The 18,461-nt window shown below is 39.8% G+C and overlaps 1 protein-coding gene across 1 annotated transcript; it reads right to left on the reverse strand.

Moving 5' to 3' along the window:
* Positions 1-270: 270 nt before the first annotated feature.
* Positions 271-6,895, reverse strand: LOC307142241 (C-type mannose receptor 2-like). Its single transcript, XM_079842933.1, has 5 exons — positions 6,852-6,895; positions 6,636-6,674; positions 6,178-6,543; positions 5,397-5,741; positions 271-1,881 (listed from the first exon to the last, which is right to left on the reverse strand). Exons 2-5 carry the CDS (start codon positions 6,670-6,672, stop codon positions 1,517-1,519), a joined length of 1,113 nt encoding a protein of 370 aa, XP_079699059.1. The 5' UTR covers positions 6,673-6,674; positions 6,852-6,895; the 3' UTR covers positions 271-1,516.
* Between the last annotated feature and the right edge of the window lie 11,566 nt (positions 6,896-18,461).

Below are 18,461 nucleotides of genomic sequence, written 5' to 3' on the forward strand. Positions count from 1 at the left end.
TGGAATTGCGCTCTACCGCTAATTTGCCCTGTTTAGTAAATCTGGCCCTGTATCTGTCCGTAGATTGGAATGAACAATGGCATATTGGATCATGATGAACATCCAGTTAAAAGTGTGTTGGACGAGTGTTGGGAACATGAAAAGAAGTGAAAAGAAAAATAAATCTTTATGACCGTATGAGTCTCACTTGTGGATCTGCACAAGCGCAGCCTCCGGCTTTGAGTATGAATGAAAACAAAGACTTAAAAAATTGAAAAATATTCAGACTTAGTAGTTCAAAAATAATTATCTTTGTTTTAATATATTTAATCAACATAATTAGAGTGATACAACATTAGAAATGTCAAAGTTAAAGCATAAAATAGAATTTAAAGTGGAAAATGGAACATAGAATAAATATAGAACGCCAGCATTGTTTGCTATTTAATGTCTGTCACCATGCAAACTTAATCAAACAAAAATAAGGCTTAGATAAACGTAAGAAAACACCAGTGCCTCACCAAGGGCATCAGATATGACAAAAGGTTGAGAAAACTCAACACACCCTCTTAAAGGAATATAGTTAAGACTCATTAATGGAAGCATTTCAATAATTCTATGAATGCACTTAAAAAAAAATCAGAATCAAATCTTTAAAGGTGCCAAGCCACACGTATTTCATTACTTTTGTGGTAATGTCTGGTAAGCCATTCTAGTGTGGTATAGAAAGCCAGTAGGAAGACTCGGCTCGATTTGCACCAGTTCTCATTAATATTCAATGAGCTAAGCTGCTTGACTCTGATTGGCTAACAGCTAGCCAATGAGATCCTGGCTATCAGCATCCTTCACCCAGCGATTTCTATTTGTGCATAGCGCACAAGCCCGTTGACGTTCAGCCATCCTTGCTGTATACGAAAACTGTCACTGAGCTAGAAAAAATTCTGTGGGCGTGGTCTCAACTGGGCGAGCTCATGAATATTAATGAGCTCAGGCAACACCACATCAGACTGACCAGCTGATGTGTAATTGGCCTGATTTCTCCGCTTATTTTTTTTCAGTGGCTAGAGCTGACAGAGGAGGGAGCAGTTCATGTTCACATTCACGACATAACACAAACACATATGGACCCAACATATTTAAAAAAATACAACTAAAAATGGTTTTGTGTGGCAGGGCCCCTTTAATTGAATCGACTAATCAAATAAAACTAATTTATTTGATGGAAGCTAAAATTTGCATGTTTTGTAAGTGACATCATAATTAGCAAAACTAAATATCAAACAAACACATTAAAAATTTGTGTTACATTTAATTGACAGTTTATTGATACATCACTTCACTTCTGCCTTTCTAAAAAAAAAATATATTTTATTATGACACAAATAATATTATTCTTAAGAGCTGCTGCTCACAATCACATTCAACCAGTTATTACTACAGTTAATATTAGTGAAAAACAGAAATTAAAAAAGATAAATCAAATATATTAAAGTAAGTACAAAAAATGAATAATGAAAACTCAAACATTCAAATGTTTTCACTCATCATTTGTGCAGATGAAGTTGAGTTTGTGGCTTTCAGGAAGGCTGATCCAGCGCTGATCTCCTCCAGACTGAACTGCTCCTTTTCTCTTCTCGAGGCTGCAGTTTTCCGGTGTCGTTACGTTCCCTGGAGCCCAGTTCTGATAGCACACGATCTCTCCGCTCAGCCAGATCCACATGTTCATGATGCAGTAGTTGTGTAAACCCAGCCACACCTCCGCAGTAGACGCCCCTTTAACCACATTCATCACACGACGCTGCATCTCTTCTGAATGAACCGAGACCAGATCCACATGATTCTGTCTGCAGTATCTCAGAGCTTCAGACCACGTCCGGTTCTCTTTGATCAGAATCAGTTTATCTGGACACAAAACAAACCACAAGCAAAAACTAGAGAGAGACTGATCAAAAACAACATGCAGAACAAACACTGTGGAAGATTCTGTCATGTCAGACATGTAGCGTGAACTTTAAAGGGGTGATGAACTAAGAAATCAACTTTCCCTTGAGATTTTGATATATAAAAGGTCATGGTAATATAAGAATATCCTGTACGTTTCAGAGCTGAAAACTTCCTTGTTAGTCAAAGAAAAGCTTTTATTGACACCAGACCCAGTAAACGATCGATTTCAGAATATGCCACACCTTGACGTCAGCGTGTGCTGATGCACCGCCTCAACAGAAAAAGAACATCGCCTGATTCTGTGGCCCCGCCCACCGACTCATGCCACTAACATGACAGCTAAGAGCAGCAGACAGCTAAACAGAATTGAATTTCTAAGCAGTAAACATACCACATAAGTTTAATTCGAATTCCAATATTATGAATGCATGGATGAACTTTATTTTTAATGAATATCCAGCTCACGTGGGGATGACATTGCACGTATGTTTATTTAACCATGGAGTCGTTTGTAAACAAGAGACTGGATTTGCAGACAGGATGAGATTGAACGAATGAAGCAACACTAATGTAAAACAGTAAAGCATTTTTATATATATATATATATATATATATATATATATATATATATATATATATATATATATATATATGTGATATATTGCATTGTTATAGATAGTATTGCTTATATGTACATGTGTAGTGGACAGCACATTCCAGGGCCCAGTTTATGGCTGGGTCCCTCTCTGCTTACAGTGGACAAGGGTTTGCTACATTTTGATTGGATCTTGGTGGACTAACACAAACAAACTGTCCAACGCCATCAGATAAAGATGCTAGGACAACAGCCAGACACCTCTTAGAGGCCAAGAAGACCACCTCTGGTACCAAGCCCAGGAAGGACAGGACTTCTCATTGGTCCACATGCGGTTTCTACCCTTCACCCCAACCTGATACTATTCCCTAATGTCCGGGCCTGACTGCCATAAAAATTCCACAGGACCTTAGCAGTAGTCGGTGAAAGAAAGACCACAATGATCCATCCTAATCCATTCATAACTATGTTTGGAAACTTTAAGACTGTTAAACTACACCCATCCATTTCATACTTATTCAGAGAAATAAGTATTCTCAGTGACAGCTATTTGTAATGCAACATCTTACACAGATTCAGCTGTTAATGAACAAATTAATGAACAGTTCAATCTTTTTCCATCATGTTTGGTTTCTAATTGTTTAGAATATTGCCAATGGTATTCTGATGGTGGTTTGGAAAGTGACAAATGCATTGGTAAACTTTAAAGACACTTTAACGGCTTCTAACTATGTACAGTATGCAAATGAGTTCCACAGGGGAAAGAAGGGTGGGCCACACAGTGTGCCCCCTTCTAATGCCAGCAGCCAATCGCAACGCTGGAACAAAGAAGCTCCAAATTGCAATCTCCTCCTCATCGGAAAGGGATAAAGGTACCCTTTCAACAGACACTCCTTGTTCTGAGTTCTGTGTCCTGCAAGGATGAGGCTGAAACAGATCACCAAGTTCTGAGCCTCTGGTTAATCCAGAGAGACAGCAAAATATAAGAGGATCCGAGTCTACAGCTTGTGAGGCAGCAACAGATACGACCACATTCTGAGCCTCCAGCCTGTGAGGAAAGAGACATTAACAACCACTATGTTCAGAGTTTTAGTCCAGCAAGACGACTACAGCACGTCCCGAGTCTCCATGCCAGAGAGACAGAAGCGGATTGACCAAGTCCCGAGTGTCTGACCCACAGAGTCAGAAGACACACAGAGACATTTGCAACAAGGTTAAGCTCAGGAGAGCAAACCTTCACTTCGAGGTTCCTTTGTCTGCGTGTTCCAGATTAAGGACCTTCTGCACCTACTTCAGGGCCTCATCTGGGTGTTCCAGATTTTAGGACCCTTTGGTGCTCCAGGAGATCAGCATCCCACAGATCTTCGTGTTCAAGGCTGTTGAAACGGATTTCAGCTCCTTTCCCACTGCATTGTCACCCAGCACAACCAGTGGAAGAAGTCACCTCCATCGCACTGCTTACTCAACCAAGTGGAACGTAATTATCACTTAACCAAACCTCTTTCCAGAAACCTTGGCATTGTTGTATATTAGTATATGATTTTCTAATTTACATTAGAGGTAATTTAACTGATGCTAGTTAACAACAAATAATCTTTCGTTTATTTGTTTGATGCATAATAAGGTTCTTCAACTTAGTTTCAGAGAAACAACAGTTTATCTCTCCATAAGATAACGCAACTCTTCCATAGCCACACTCAACTTAATCACATGTATTTTAGGAATCATATGCACTTTATTCCTTTATCATTCATTGTATTCATTTAGTAGTTGTGTTAGTTATTCTTGTTTAATGAATTAATGAATTAAATTGATTAATAAAATCTATTTTATTACAATTGTGTCTTACTTGTGCTGAAAATACAGAAGATGCTCTACAAGTTAGAAATATCTCCAATCTTTCAGATAAATCATCTGACCAACTCTCCCCACTTTACATTCAATCTAAAATGATTGAACAGCTCCTGTTTGGAGTGTTCTCATAGGGCCAAGGTAAAAGACCTTGACTAGTGTCCCACACTAAGAGAGGGAGACGTCTGATGTACTCATAACCACACCTTAAGTGAGGTGTGATCCAAAATTCACAATGTCAGTGGTTACATGGGTACCAATCACTACCTTACTTACCGTCCTTGAATGGACAAAAGTAAAATCACTACATAATTGGCATCCCTGGATGGGCAAAAGTGAAATTATTACATAATTGGCGTCACTGGGTGGGCGAATAAAATTATAACACATGTCTAACTGAACATACCTTAGTACTCTGCCAGAGGCTGGAGAATCCTTTATTTGTGGTGTTCTTGGTTCATTACTTCATCATCTACATCATCTTGATGTGCATTGTTCAGTCTCTTGACTTGATATTTGAAGGGCGCACATGTGTGTGTGTACAGTCCGCTGTTATATTCATCGATCGGGCGGGCCACGTAACGTTAATAAAAAATAACATTCCAATCAATCGCGGGTGGATGAGAGATGAATCATTGTGTTTGTTTGATAAAGACATTTTGCGAGTCCTGGCTGTGGCTGGGAGATTCATTCCGGTTGCCGGTTGCCACACGCTGTCACTGACAGGGGAGCAGAAGCTCATTAAATATGCAAATCTTAACCAATCCTAGCCATGGGCGTTTAATTTCAAAGTCTACAGTGCAGCACGCGCATCAAAACTGAGCGTGTCTTGAGAGAGCCTCAAAACCAGGCCAGAAAATAGCCTATTACTTATTCATTATGATGATTTTGAATGTAAAAACCACGCAAACGCAATACGTTGACCTCAGACAATAGTATAAACATTTTTAAAAAGTCAGTTCATGACCCCTTTAAGATATCTGGAGGTGATGGATGAATTGTGTGTGTTTTGAGAAGATCTGCTCACCTTCATGACACACAAAAGGATATCGGTTGTTGCAAGAGAAATCATGCCATTGTCCCAGAGCCTTCGGTTTGATCACTGTACAGTTTTCAACACCTCCAGCATTATTAGGTTGAGTAGGATGCCAGTCTCTGAATGAGGAGTTCCTCTGATCTGACCACTGCCATGAGTCTCTGAACAGGCCGATCCAGACATCATTAGATATGAGACTATCACTAATGAACTTCTGAATCTGTTGACTCTCATTCTGGTTCCTCACACTGACCAGATCAATGTGATTCTGTCTGCAGTAACTCTGAGCGTCTCTCCAGTTCTTCATCTGATTGACAAAGACGAGTCCTGTGCTCACTTTAAGAAAAACACATGGAAACAGATTCAGAGTCAGTTTGTTCATTATTCTTACACTGATTTATGGTTTGGATGTGAATAAGAGCAGCGATGGAGCATCAGAAACACGTGTCATTCAGAGACTGATTCTACAGCTGATGATATACTGAATATTCTCAATATCTTCAGGATTTCTTTGCTGATACAACAATGTTTTGTGTCTTTATTTTGAATTTATAGTTTTTTTGCTGATTTTTTTCTCTAGGCTGTCTAATGGTAGGTTATTACAGTTATCAACAACAAAAAGATCAACATACAAAAGTTGAAATCGTTCCTCTGTTTATGACCACATTAAACAGTACAAGCATTTAGTATTGCATAATCAATTCATTGTACAGTATATGGTTCATCTTTTAATAAATTAATGTTTGTTGTCATTGTATGCAGCTGCACTTACTGTTGTTAGATGAACTGCAGATGAAAGTCAGGCTGTTACTACATGAATAATCATAACATTTTCCATTTCTCATAAAAGCACACTCGTCTCTGCCATCAGGTTGTCCAGATCCCCAGTTCAGCTCGAGCGCAGGATCACCTGAAGACCACTGCCATTTATCAACACCCGTCTTCTGCAGCCCAATCCAGACAAACAGAACACCTCCATCATTCACACTCTTCTTCAGCTCATTCATGTCGTTCATGTTGTCAACGGTGGCCAGATCTGTGTAATTCTCTCTGCAGTATCTCTGAGCTTCAGTCCAGGTCTTGTTCACGTTTATAAAGTGATACTGACGCTGAACACATTCAGATACGGAGCAGAGAGCTGTGAAAGAGAGGGTTTGGTTTGCTGCTTCTCATAACAGGGTCAAACCTGATGAAACTATAAACCATAAATAAAACAACAAACACACTCACCAATGAGAAGAAGAACGAAATATAGAGTTTGGTCCATTTCTGAGGAAGAAACATTGAAAAACTCAGACATCAAACATTCACAGATTCATTTTGGAGTAAAATATGACAGTTTCAGTTTCTGAACAGCAGCATGAATGAAACACACAATCATTCAGACAATATTAACATCTCAAAGTCTAATTGTGTCTGAAGAATGAACATGTGAGTTGTTCTTACTTTAGAGGTTGTGTGTTTCTGTCCTGAGTCTGATGTTTCTGTCTGCAGCTTTAAACTACGTGATTATTATATCTGCTCTCATCCCTCAGGGCATCACATCATTTGTTTATTTCTCTGAAAACCCCTATATCATATTTTACTTCCTCTAGATCTGTGTTTTTGTCCAACTCTTTCCCCTTATTTGCATATTGACGTCTGTGTCAGTATCAGTAATATGAATATGGACCTTAATAAACAAAACAAAAAATTCACCTATGAACATTCCCAATTTATATTTTAACTTTAATAACTAAACAACTGTTTTGATGTCATTGCTGGACTGTAAAACTCGTATTACATCCATGTTAAATGTAATAAATGTTTGTGTTTCTCTGTGTTGGGTCACTTTTTATCTGGTTCTGTGTGACCCGAACAACCCACTAATGATCTGATGATGAGGGTTGAGTTCATTAGTGAAGACGGTGATACTGGTCACTGAGAGCCTTCAGAAACCCTCCGCTTGAGGATCCAGAGATGAAGGAGTGAGGCTGACTATTGAGAGGAGAGAGGGTTTGACAATAATAATAAAAAAGATGAAGAGAAAGATGCGTCCATTTTTTATTTTTGGGAAATAAGGGGGATTTTTCTTCTTTTTTTTTTTGCCCTTTCCTCTTCTGAGAGCTGAGACTCCTGGTGTTGAGGAGGAGACGAGATAAAGACATTAAAGTGCTTTTATTCCCCTGAAGTTCATTTATAATGTTAGTAAAGGTTGTTGGACTCTCATTATCCACTGAAATAATAACATCAGTAGTAAGTATTCTACACCGAATGTCAAAAATAATGATTGATGGTGACCCCTTGACCTTTGTCTTTGAAGTTTTTGACCACTGACCCTGGGCCCCCACCCCTAGGCATCAACCTTTGACCTTGAGTTATGGGTTATGAATGGGTTATTGTTATGAGATGTGTTGTCCATTGTCCTTTGACGATCTGGAATTGATCAGCCCTCCGGCAGGGGAAATACCGACGTTGCCCTTTGTATGTCCAAATTGGATATGATTAATTTAATGCTGAGGTCAGGTTAAATTGAAGGTAAAGGGGTAGCGGATGTGCAGACAATGTGACGGCTTCCGCATTCCAACAGAGTTGTATATAAGCAGAGGGTCCACACCAGTGCCACAAGTAAGTGATCGGGGGATGAAACTAAGTAAGTAAAAGAGACAAAAATATGTTTTAACATAGCATATCATAAGGGTGAAACTCAATATGATCACTCTCTCTCTCTCACGCAGATGCATGTGTGTTTCAAACGATTGAGTGAATTATATTTTAAATTAATTTACTATATATATATATATATTACGCTATGATTGTCCTCATACTAAATCACTGAAACAGAAAATGACCTGCTTTAAAATGTCAGAGCAGTCTGACTTTCTTTCTAACTTTGTCCAAATACATTATAATTTTAAAATGGTTCAAAGTCTAATCTTAAAAGGTTAAATTGGATGTAAACAAATCTTTAAAGTTTGAATAAATTCATATATTTATCTCCCTATAAGACTGTTGAATAAACCAACACAGCTTAAACCGAGGCGTCTCTCTCAGGACGCGTGAGTCAGGGTGTCTCACACACACACACACACACACACACACACACACACACACACACACACACACACACACACACACACACACACACACACACACACACACACACACACACACAGTCTATTCATAGTATGACAATGTACTGTTTGTCGCAGAACCTTACGGCGCTTTAAGTTTCCGCACATCAGCCATTCACGGGACAATCAAGAATGCTATGGGACTACACGGACCATGATGCACTGAGACTATCGCGAGACTTTGGGTGAGATCCAACATGGCGGCGCACTGAATACCGTTTGTAAACAGGAATATATATATATATATTTTCCCCTGCTTAAACTGGTTATTACCTTTCAACAACTCTCAATAAGAACCGGACAATATTTGCTCTACCTTTTCTGACGGCCACCTCTTCATTTTGGACACTATGTCATCTGAACCCAGCAAGAAACGCACCCGCGACGGCTCAACTGAGACTGAACCAGAATCACCTCCCGCTCTCGCTAATTCTACAGTCACCATCGAGGTCAGTTTATTACAATCCATAAACAGCAAACTTTCTATACTGGAACATCTTCATGCAGACATTAAGGATTTAAAAGCCAGCCTCGAATTTTCTCAATCACAGATCGACACACTCGCATTAGAAAACCGTGAGCTAAAAGGAACTGTCACAAACTTATCCAACCAGGTTAATCATCTCACCAGCGAAAACCGAATCATGAAAGAAAAATTTCTAGACCTCCAATGCCGCAGCATGCGCGATAACCTAATTTTTTCAGGAATCCCTCTACCAACATCTACACCTGACGACCCGGAGAAAGCAGTAAAAGAATTCATGCAATCATCCCTGAAAATTCCACCAGAGACAGTTAACAGGATTACCTTCCACCGAGTACACCGTCTCACTTCCAAAGACAATAAAAAGCCACCTCCGATAATAGCGAAATTCGAACACTACAAGCATAAAGAACTCATTAAAAGCAAAGGAAAGGAACTGAAAGGCACATCATTCGGACTGAACAACCAATTCCCCAAAGAAATACAAGAAAGAAGAAGAGCCCTCCTGCCCATAATGAAACAACTCAGACAGGAGGGGAAACGAGCCACACTGTCAGTCGATAAACTTTATGTCGATGGAACACTCTACCGCAACCCCAATATCACCACCTGGTTATAGCAGTTCATACACCACGCCAATATTCATCTCGATTGTAATTTTGTCACCCTCCCCTCCCTCTAACTTGCAGTAACCTACTGGCCCTGATGCTTCGAATTCGACCACTCTCCTCTCTCTTCCTATGTCTCGATCTCCCCCCTGTCCACTCTTTCTCTCTTTTTCTCTCAATGTTTAGTGTTCATTATGTTTTGTCTATACATGTTGGCTTGTATGTCCTGTTTGTTTTTGTTCATTATGTCTGTAGGCTGAACTTCAATTGTGATCCTTGTGTTTTTAATGCTAAACAGGAAATGCTGACGCCACTCCAGAACCAGATTTCTACCTCTTCATTCACGGTATCTACCCCACCCCCTATCCGGTACAACTCATACACATACCAGATTACATACCCATCGCTCTCCCTCCCTTTCCCCCTCTCCTCGTTGAGTCATATCCACAACTGCACACCCCCTCACACACACACTGCCCATCTCGCCATCATATTTTTTCATAACTACTCGATCACAATATGGCACCACTTACGTTTTTGACTTGGAACATTCGTGGGGTTGGATCTCAGGCAAAGAGGATCAAAGTCTTTAAACATTTGGATAATTTAAAAGCTGACATATGCCTCCTACAAGAAACTCACCTCTCAGAATCAGACTACACCCGCATCAAATCAACAGAATTCAGTCACCTATTTTCAGCACATTACAACACAAAACAAAGGGGAGTTTGTATTTTGATTAGAAAAAGTATCTCATTCACTCAGAACACTACCATCACAGACCCAGAAGGACGTTTTATCATCATAAACATCACAATTAACAGCACCCCTGTTACAATTGCTAATGTTTATGGTCCTAATATAGATGATCCAGTTTTCTTTCAGAACCTCTTTTCCTCCATCTCAACTCTATCTGACTGTCCCATCATAATCGCAGGCGACTTCAATACAGTTTTAGACCCCACAATAGACAGATCTGATCACTCAAAAAACAAACGAATCTGGCAATCCACAAAAACAATAAAACAGTTCATGAGCGATTTTGGCCTTGTCGATGGTTGGCGGCTTCAGCACCCGAACTCCAAAGACTACTCTTTTTTTTCTCCAGTCCACCACTCTTATTCCCGTATTGATTATTTTCTAACCAGTAACTCTATCATGCCGAATATTTCTGATTCAACAATACATCCCATAGTCATTAGTGACCATGCTCCGGTCACAATCAAATGGAACAAAACCAACCTACAGAAACCCATTAGCAGATGGCGTTTCAACACATCTCTCTTGCAAGACCCAAAATTCAACAGTTTTATTAGGAGAGAGTGGGCATTCTTTCTAGAAATGAACGATTCCCCTGGAACCTCTCCATCCCTCCTGTGGGAAACAGGAAAAGCAGTGATTAGAGGAAGAATTATTTCATACTCGGTATATAATAAAAAGAAAGAAAAAGAACAGGAAGTAGAACTAAATAACAAAATTAAACAATTGGAAGAAATCAATGCAAGCAACCCAACAGAAGAAACACAATCGGAACTGAGAAAATATAAATTCAAACTCAATGAAATTCTCAACAAACACACTCAATTTATGATCCATCGTTTAAGGCAAGAAAACTTCCACCATAGCAATAAATCAGGTAAATACTTAGCAAATCAAATTAGACGGAACAAAGAAAAAGCAACAATCCCAGTCATAAAGAACGCAGCAGGGAAGCCAACCAGCTCACCCGAAGAAATAAATCAGGTTTTTTACAATTTTTACAATAAACTATATTCTTCAGAAATAAACCCCAATCAGGAATCCATTGACTCATTCCTAAATAGCATCAAATTACCACAACTCAATGAAAATCAAACAAACAATTTAGAGTCACCTATAACTCAACAAGAACTGTATGCTGCTCTTAAACATATGCCTAATAATAAAGCACCAGGTCCGGATGGCTTCCCTGCTGAGTTCTACAAACAATTCTGGTCCATCTTGGCTCCACTTTTCATCAGAATGATTAATGAATCAAAACAAAAAGGAAGACTTCCAGCTAGTTCCACAACAGCGTCAATTTCACTCCTCCTTAAGCCCAATAAGGACCCAACAATGCCATCCAGCTACCGGCCAATCTCTCTTCTCAATGTTGACAATAAAATAATCGCCAAAACATTAGCACGTAGACTAGAAGAGGTGTCTCCATCCATTATCCACCCAGACCAAACTGGCTTCATTAAAGGCAGAATTTCATCCTCCAACACCCGCAGACTGTTTGATGTCATGTACCACTCCTCAACTCTTCAAAAAAATACCATTATAGCAACTCTTGACGCAGAAAAAGCTTTTGATAGGGTAAACTGGAATTTCCTGTTTTCCACTTTGGGGCGGTTTGGTTTCGGGGAATCGTTCATTAAATGGGTAAAACTTCTTTACACTTCACCTTCAGCCACAGTGATCACCAATGGACTAACATCACAAAGTTTCACTCTACACCGGGGAACTAGACAGGGATGCCCACTCTCCCCTTTTCTATTTACCATCTTCATTGAACCCCTAGCATCCGCCATCCGTCAGAACCCCCGCATCAAGGGAGTTCAGACTCCAACTATGGATCATAAAATCAGTCTCTACGCCGACGACATCCTTCTCTTTCTTCAAGGCCCCATAGCATCAGTACAAGAAACAATTAAACTCATTGACACATTCTCTAATATTTCTGAATACTCAATCAATTGGAATAAGTCTGCAATTCTCCCTTTACACTCGAACAGCTGGGATGTGACAGCCCACTCTTCACCGATCCCACTCTGCACTAATTATATCACATATTTAGGGATAAAGGTCTCCGCCAAGCTGTCAGACTTATTTACTCTAAATTTCTCCCCACTGCTCAATTCAATAGTTGATGACCTACAGCGCTGGATGAACCTCCCACTATCCATCATGGGCAGGATATCAGTCATCAAAATGACAATATTACCCAAAATAAATTATTTATTCTCAATGATTCCGACTCAGCCCCCCTCACTCTGGTTTAAGACTCTCGACTCAACAATTACTAAATTCTACTGGAAAAATAAGACACCAAGAATCAAACTGACCACTCTACAAAAACCTAGAGTACTGGGAGGACTAGAGGCTCCACACTTCCAGCACTATGCCCTAGCCAACCAGCTTCAATACATCTACAAATGGTTACATCCCACCCCCTCAGACAACACCTGGTTAGACTTAGAACAAACCATCTGCAAGGATATTCAGATCTCAGACCTCCCGTTCTGCAGTCAGTCAGTCAAAAAACATCCTTCCTTCAAAGCACCAACAGTATCGTCCAGTCTGACAGCCTGGTGGAAATTCTATCACATTACTGATTCACCTGTAGCACCATCAATTCGCACCCCAATTTGGAATAACCCCGACTTCATTGTCAACAAAAAAACACTCAATTTTCTCACATGGATAGGCAAGGGTATCACTCAACTTCACCACATCATTCAAGACAATAATCTGGTTTCATTCTCTTATTTGGTCCAGAAGCACGGCATCGAGAGTAAACACTTCTTAGAATACCTACAAATTAAATCATCTATTCAAGCAAAAATTAATATTCAAACCGTTAACCTGGACATCCCTCCACCAATCTTGGAGCTGATCAACATTCCCTCACCCAAAAAAATTCTCTCCAACATATACAAAATTATATCTCGTTCAGAAAAAACATTAAGCCTGCCATATCACAAATGGGAATCAGACTTGTCCATTACTCCCGGTGCCGACTTCTGGACCCAAATCTGTAAAAACGTCTACCTAATGACAAAAAATAGTAATCTACAACTAATACAATACAAGGTACTTCACAGATTTCACTTCACTGCACAGAAATTGTCTAAAATGGGGTTTGGTTCTGATCTATGTTCTCACTGCATGCAAAATAACCCAGACACATATTTTCATGCTGTCTGGCAATGCACTCCAGTCAGCCGTTTTTGGGTAAGTGTCACAGAAACCCCTTCCCTGTGCATTCTTGGTGATACTACCACAATCAATTTAAGAACCTCATGCAATAAAACACTACTAGTAGCACTGACTATCGCCAAGAAAACAATCCTCATGAACTGGAAATCAAGGAACAATATACATATTACTCACTGGAAAAACTTGTTAACAGATTATATATCCATAGACAATCTATCATCTCCAAACTTAACCAATACTCGAGATACACCCTCCCTTTGGTCACCTTTCATCACCTACTTACAGTCCTGACCCTCTGTGCCTGAGATCCAAGTCACAACGTCAGATCCACACAATTCTCCACATCCACATGTAAATAGCCACAAACACTAGGGCGGAGGATGGTAGCTGGAACAATTCTTATTATTATTATTAATCATTATTAATTACATATCAATAGAATCTCCCTCTCCCCTTCCTCCCTCTTCTATCTCCTTTTTTCCTAATAACTTTATTCTTTTTCCCCTCCCCTCTCTCTCTCTCGACTTCACTCTACTCATCTCTATTCTGCCTGGGTCCCATGGTTGGCTCGGACGGCCCGGTCCTGTCGGGTTGCCACGTTGGTTTGGTGTTGGTCGATCCGGTGGGGTATCTGTGGGTTCTGGGCCCGCATGGAGCGCCCTCCTCACTCGGACATGCACACACCTCACCCTGGTAGCACTCAACACGCCTTACTCTCTTTTAAATGCTCTACACATTAGGCTGCACACATCTTACTTCCACCAATAATAAGAACAACAAAACAGACTAGGGTATGTGAGGTGTGCATGTAGATGCCTTAGCAGGTGTTTCACTGCACGCCTCACTTCTTTTAATGCATAAATTCCAGAGAAAGCACATATCCACTAATACATAGGGGGGGATGCGTTGTGCAGGGGGGAATCTGGGTAGATATTCACCCTGCATATCCACTTCTTTTAATGCATTACATTAGAGAAAGCCCACAATTTAGCCATTCACACTCATACATAGGACGAGAGTGGTGGGTTGAGTATTGGCTCTGGGGTCGGGGTGTGGTAGGTCGTGGGGGGGGGTTGTGTGCTGGGGGCCTGGGGGCCGGATGGCGCGCAGGGCCTTCCCTCTGCCGCCTCACCATGGTATACCTTGTGCAGGGGCCGGGGGCACTGTGGCTATGTATGGGTGCCCAGGCAGTCTGCTTAATCAGTCAGTCAATCAATTATTTTTATTTATTTTTTTATTTTTTTATTCCACTTATTTTTATCCTATGTAATGAAAATAACTAGGGTTTATTTTTTTTATTTATTTATTTATTTTTTCTCCTCTGTAACCATCCTATGTGATCCAGCTTCCATCACCCCGGCCCAACAATAAGCCAGCATTACTCCTTATATACACCCACACACACACACACACACACACACACACTAACACACAGACATTCCCACATACTCATTAACCCCCCCCCCCCCCAACCCCCCCAACCCCGCAAGGCCACGACTTCTACATTCCCAGATCCACCATCCGTACTCAACTCCCAACCCCCCACAACCCCCCCCCCCCTTCTGTTTCTTCACTCCTGTCACTTATTTTATTCCCGTCATTTAATTTCTGTCATTTCATATCTATAGTCAACCTGTATGCAATAACACTCAGCCTCTATATCTGTTGTTAATGTTATTTCATGTCAAGATAATATTCTAATATTATGTCTAGTACTCGTGTCTATTGTATTGTTGTAGTTTGTTTGTAACTTCATTCTTGTTTACAATAAAAAAAATAAAAAAAAGAATGCTATGTACCGTGAACCCGTGGATTAGCGACGACCTGAGACAACAACCGGTTCTTCATCTAGCAGTGGGGTGCTGGAGCCAGTCATTGTTAAAAAAGGCTCAGAACATGGTAATGATTCTAAAAAATGCTTATATTACATTTTTAAGCACATAAGCTCCATTCATACAGACACTTGTACCTCTGGGTATCAGCTCAGATCACAGCAATCGATCACTCATGTTGACTCCCAAGACCCTGCAGGCGTTGACGAATAATAGACCATTGACGACATCAGCTGGACACTGGTGGTATAGCGGGTTGCAAGAAAATAAGTATATTAATATATTTACACGGTCTATCTTTACACTTTAATTCGTTGATATAGTTTCGCGGAAAATATTTGTGGTTTCACAATACGTATTTCATGTAGCATAATTATACCATATCTGTAAAATATCAACATAGACGTGCTTTATATCATTTAAATCGTAGATCTGATTTATACAATTTAAATCATTATACCATATGTGTCAGGGTTTGTTGAAGGGATGAGGCGAGGACTCAGATGCAGAGAAAATATGGGCTTTTAATGATAAAAATAAAACAAAAAACAAGACAAAACAAACTACCCCGAGGGGGAAAAACAGACTTGACTAGGCTTGGCTTGACTTGAAGGGAGCAGGGAAACAGGAGGTACATACGACGACGATTCAGCACTGGACTGCAAACACAAGGAGATTAAATAGGGAACAAACAAAGGAGGGTAACGAGGGAAGACAGGTGGGGCAAATTAACCAATAATCAGGAAACAAGGTGGGCGGGGTTAGACAATGGACACGAGCACATGGCACAAAGAAACACTTAACAAGACATGTGCTCACACCAAACATGACATGAACATGCAGCTAATGAGAACTCACCAGCTGCATGTTCACACAAAACATGACAACATGACAACATGACGTAGCACGTAGCCAGTGAAAAACACCAACCACGTGCTACACAACATAAGACAAAACATGAAAGCACACGGCCGATGTAAACATGAACCGTGTGCTACACAGAACACAACACAGACAGAAGAGCACACGCTCACATGACAAAACAAACACGCGGAGCATGAATGTCCGAATCCCAACACAAAACTGAAACCCAAACTAGACCGAAGTGCTGGGATCCGAACACCACGCCCGCACACAAAACACAAGGACAGAAGAGCACGCAGCTTGAGCATGCTCAAAGCTGCGCGCTCACACAAGACAAGACAAACAATACAGGAGTGTCAGGACTCTGTCACAAAACCATGAATAAACTAGACAGAAGTGACAGAACCCTGACAATATGGGTAAAATATCAACATAGACATGCTTTATATAATTTAAACCATAGATCTGATTTATACAATTTAAATCAATATACCATACGTGTAAAATATAATTATAAACACTCACCATGTAGAATCCGCTTTATAAACTATAATAATTAAAAATATTCTACTTAAAATCAGTTTGAAAAGTAATTCCTATCATTATGAGTATACGAGAGCAAATCGCTAGCGTCTCTTATAAGTATATATTCTATCCACAATAGTTCTATTGAAAAGCCAAGTTCATAACTAGAGAGGAACGCCCATGCACTGCGTGGGGCATACCCGCGCATGTTTAAATATTCGAGTCCGTAGTGTTCCGGACCTATTCATTTTTAACTTGTGAAAACTAATATCCACACGTGTCTTTCATCATCATCATGGCTGAATTTAATGGTAAGTCTATTGATATTTTTTAAATCTGTTATTTGATGTGGTGTTATTTGGGTTAGTTTGTTAAAAAAAATATTGTGGCATGATATTGATATTGTGGCATGCTTTAAAGTTATTTTGCCATGTCTTGCTCTGTGAAATTAATATATGCTGTTTAAACGCTCTGTCATGGGACGGCGTGGTTATTATTCGGAATGGTTTTTATTGCCATTAGCGTTAAAATATGATTATGTCTTTTTCCATACCCCCAGTAATCATTGTGACAAGTTATGAGCAAGTGGTATTTATTTGTATTTATGCTTAGTTATATGCTTTAGTGGATATTCTATATTGGTTAATTGCATTGATTATTCATCGATTTGGTGATATTCCGGACGTTTTAAATATGAGATTTTATTGTTCACTCCACTGTAATCAGGCCCTGATTTCCCCTCTGTGAACGGGTGTTTTAACTTATGTTGTATTTAAACGTTATTCTATATTGATCATACATTGGAGCGGTGGTATTATGATAATTTTAACATTACATGAAATAAAATATGAGAATTTATTGATCATTGTGCATAATTAGATTATAATTTATTTCACTGGCTGTCGAGTAACTAATATCTCTTTGTTTTATTCTATTCATGCAGTTATGGTTATCGGTGATACATTTATTTGGTTTTTAAATCATTCTGAGATAATATCTATTACGTACGGCTTTTATTCTGTTCCCCCGAGCTGTAGGACTTTTAAGTCGATATTTACGGATGTTACATGGGTAATGCTCAGAATAGCTATTGTCCTATTTTTCTATTTAGCCACGACTCTGCGGTTTGATGTTGCTATCCATTATTTAATTTATGTTTTTCCTTCTTCACGAGTAAGTTGTTTGTTTCTATTCGAAGTCTTTTTGGTGTAACTTATATCTACGGTAGCGGCAGCTTTTATTTTGAAATTGGAACACGGATGTTCCGAGATAACATGTTTCCGGTGGCGGCCGCTTTTATTTTGAAATTGGAAAGCGGATCTCTCGAGAGAACATGTTTCCGGTGGCGGCCGCTTTTATTGTGAAATTGAAAAGCGGATGTCCCGAGAGTTGATGGCGATTATTGTAGGACTGCAGTGGGTTGAGGAAGTTAAACCCAAGCCTGTAGTGCTCCAGTCAGAAATTGAAGCTTTCGCGCCTCGATCGCCCCCCGGTGGCCGATCCCAGTATAGCTCCTAAAACCCGCCTCTCCATGTATTTGAATGGGCGCGAGACACACTAAACAATTTAATTACACTTCAAATAATTGTTTCCTAAAGATGGTTTCTGTCATTTTAGGCAGTTTTTATTACAATAATTTCATTTCAAGTGTTCGTTTTTTAAATAAGTTT

This window comes from Gobio gobio (genome assembly GCF_949357685.1).
Source record: "Gobio gobio genome assembly, chromosome: 2".
Lineage (NCBI taxonomy): Eukaryota > Metazoa > Chordata > Actinopteri > Cypriniformes > Gobionidae > Gobio > Gobio gobio.

Excerpts from the sequence above, each read along its gene's own strand:
- LOC307142241 (XM_079842933.1), bottom strand. The coding sequence starts at position 6,672 with ATGGACCAAACTCTATATTTCGTTCTTCTTCTCATTG. Across the intron at positions 6,544-6,635 it reads TTTCGTTCTTCTTCTCATTG|CTCTCTGCTCCGTATCTGAA; the intron begins GTGAGTGTGTTT and ends TCTCTTTCACAG. Across the intron at positions 1,882-5,396 it reads TCCTTTTGTGTGTCATGAAG|ATAAACTGATTCTGATCAAA; the intron begins GTGAGCAGATCT and ends TTTTGTGTCCAG.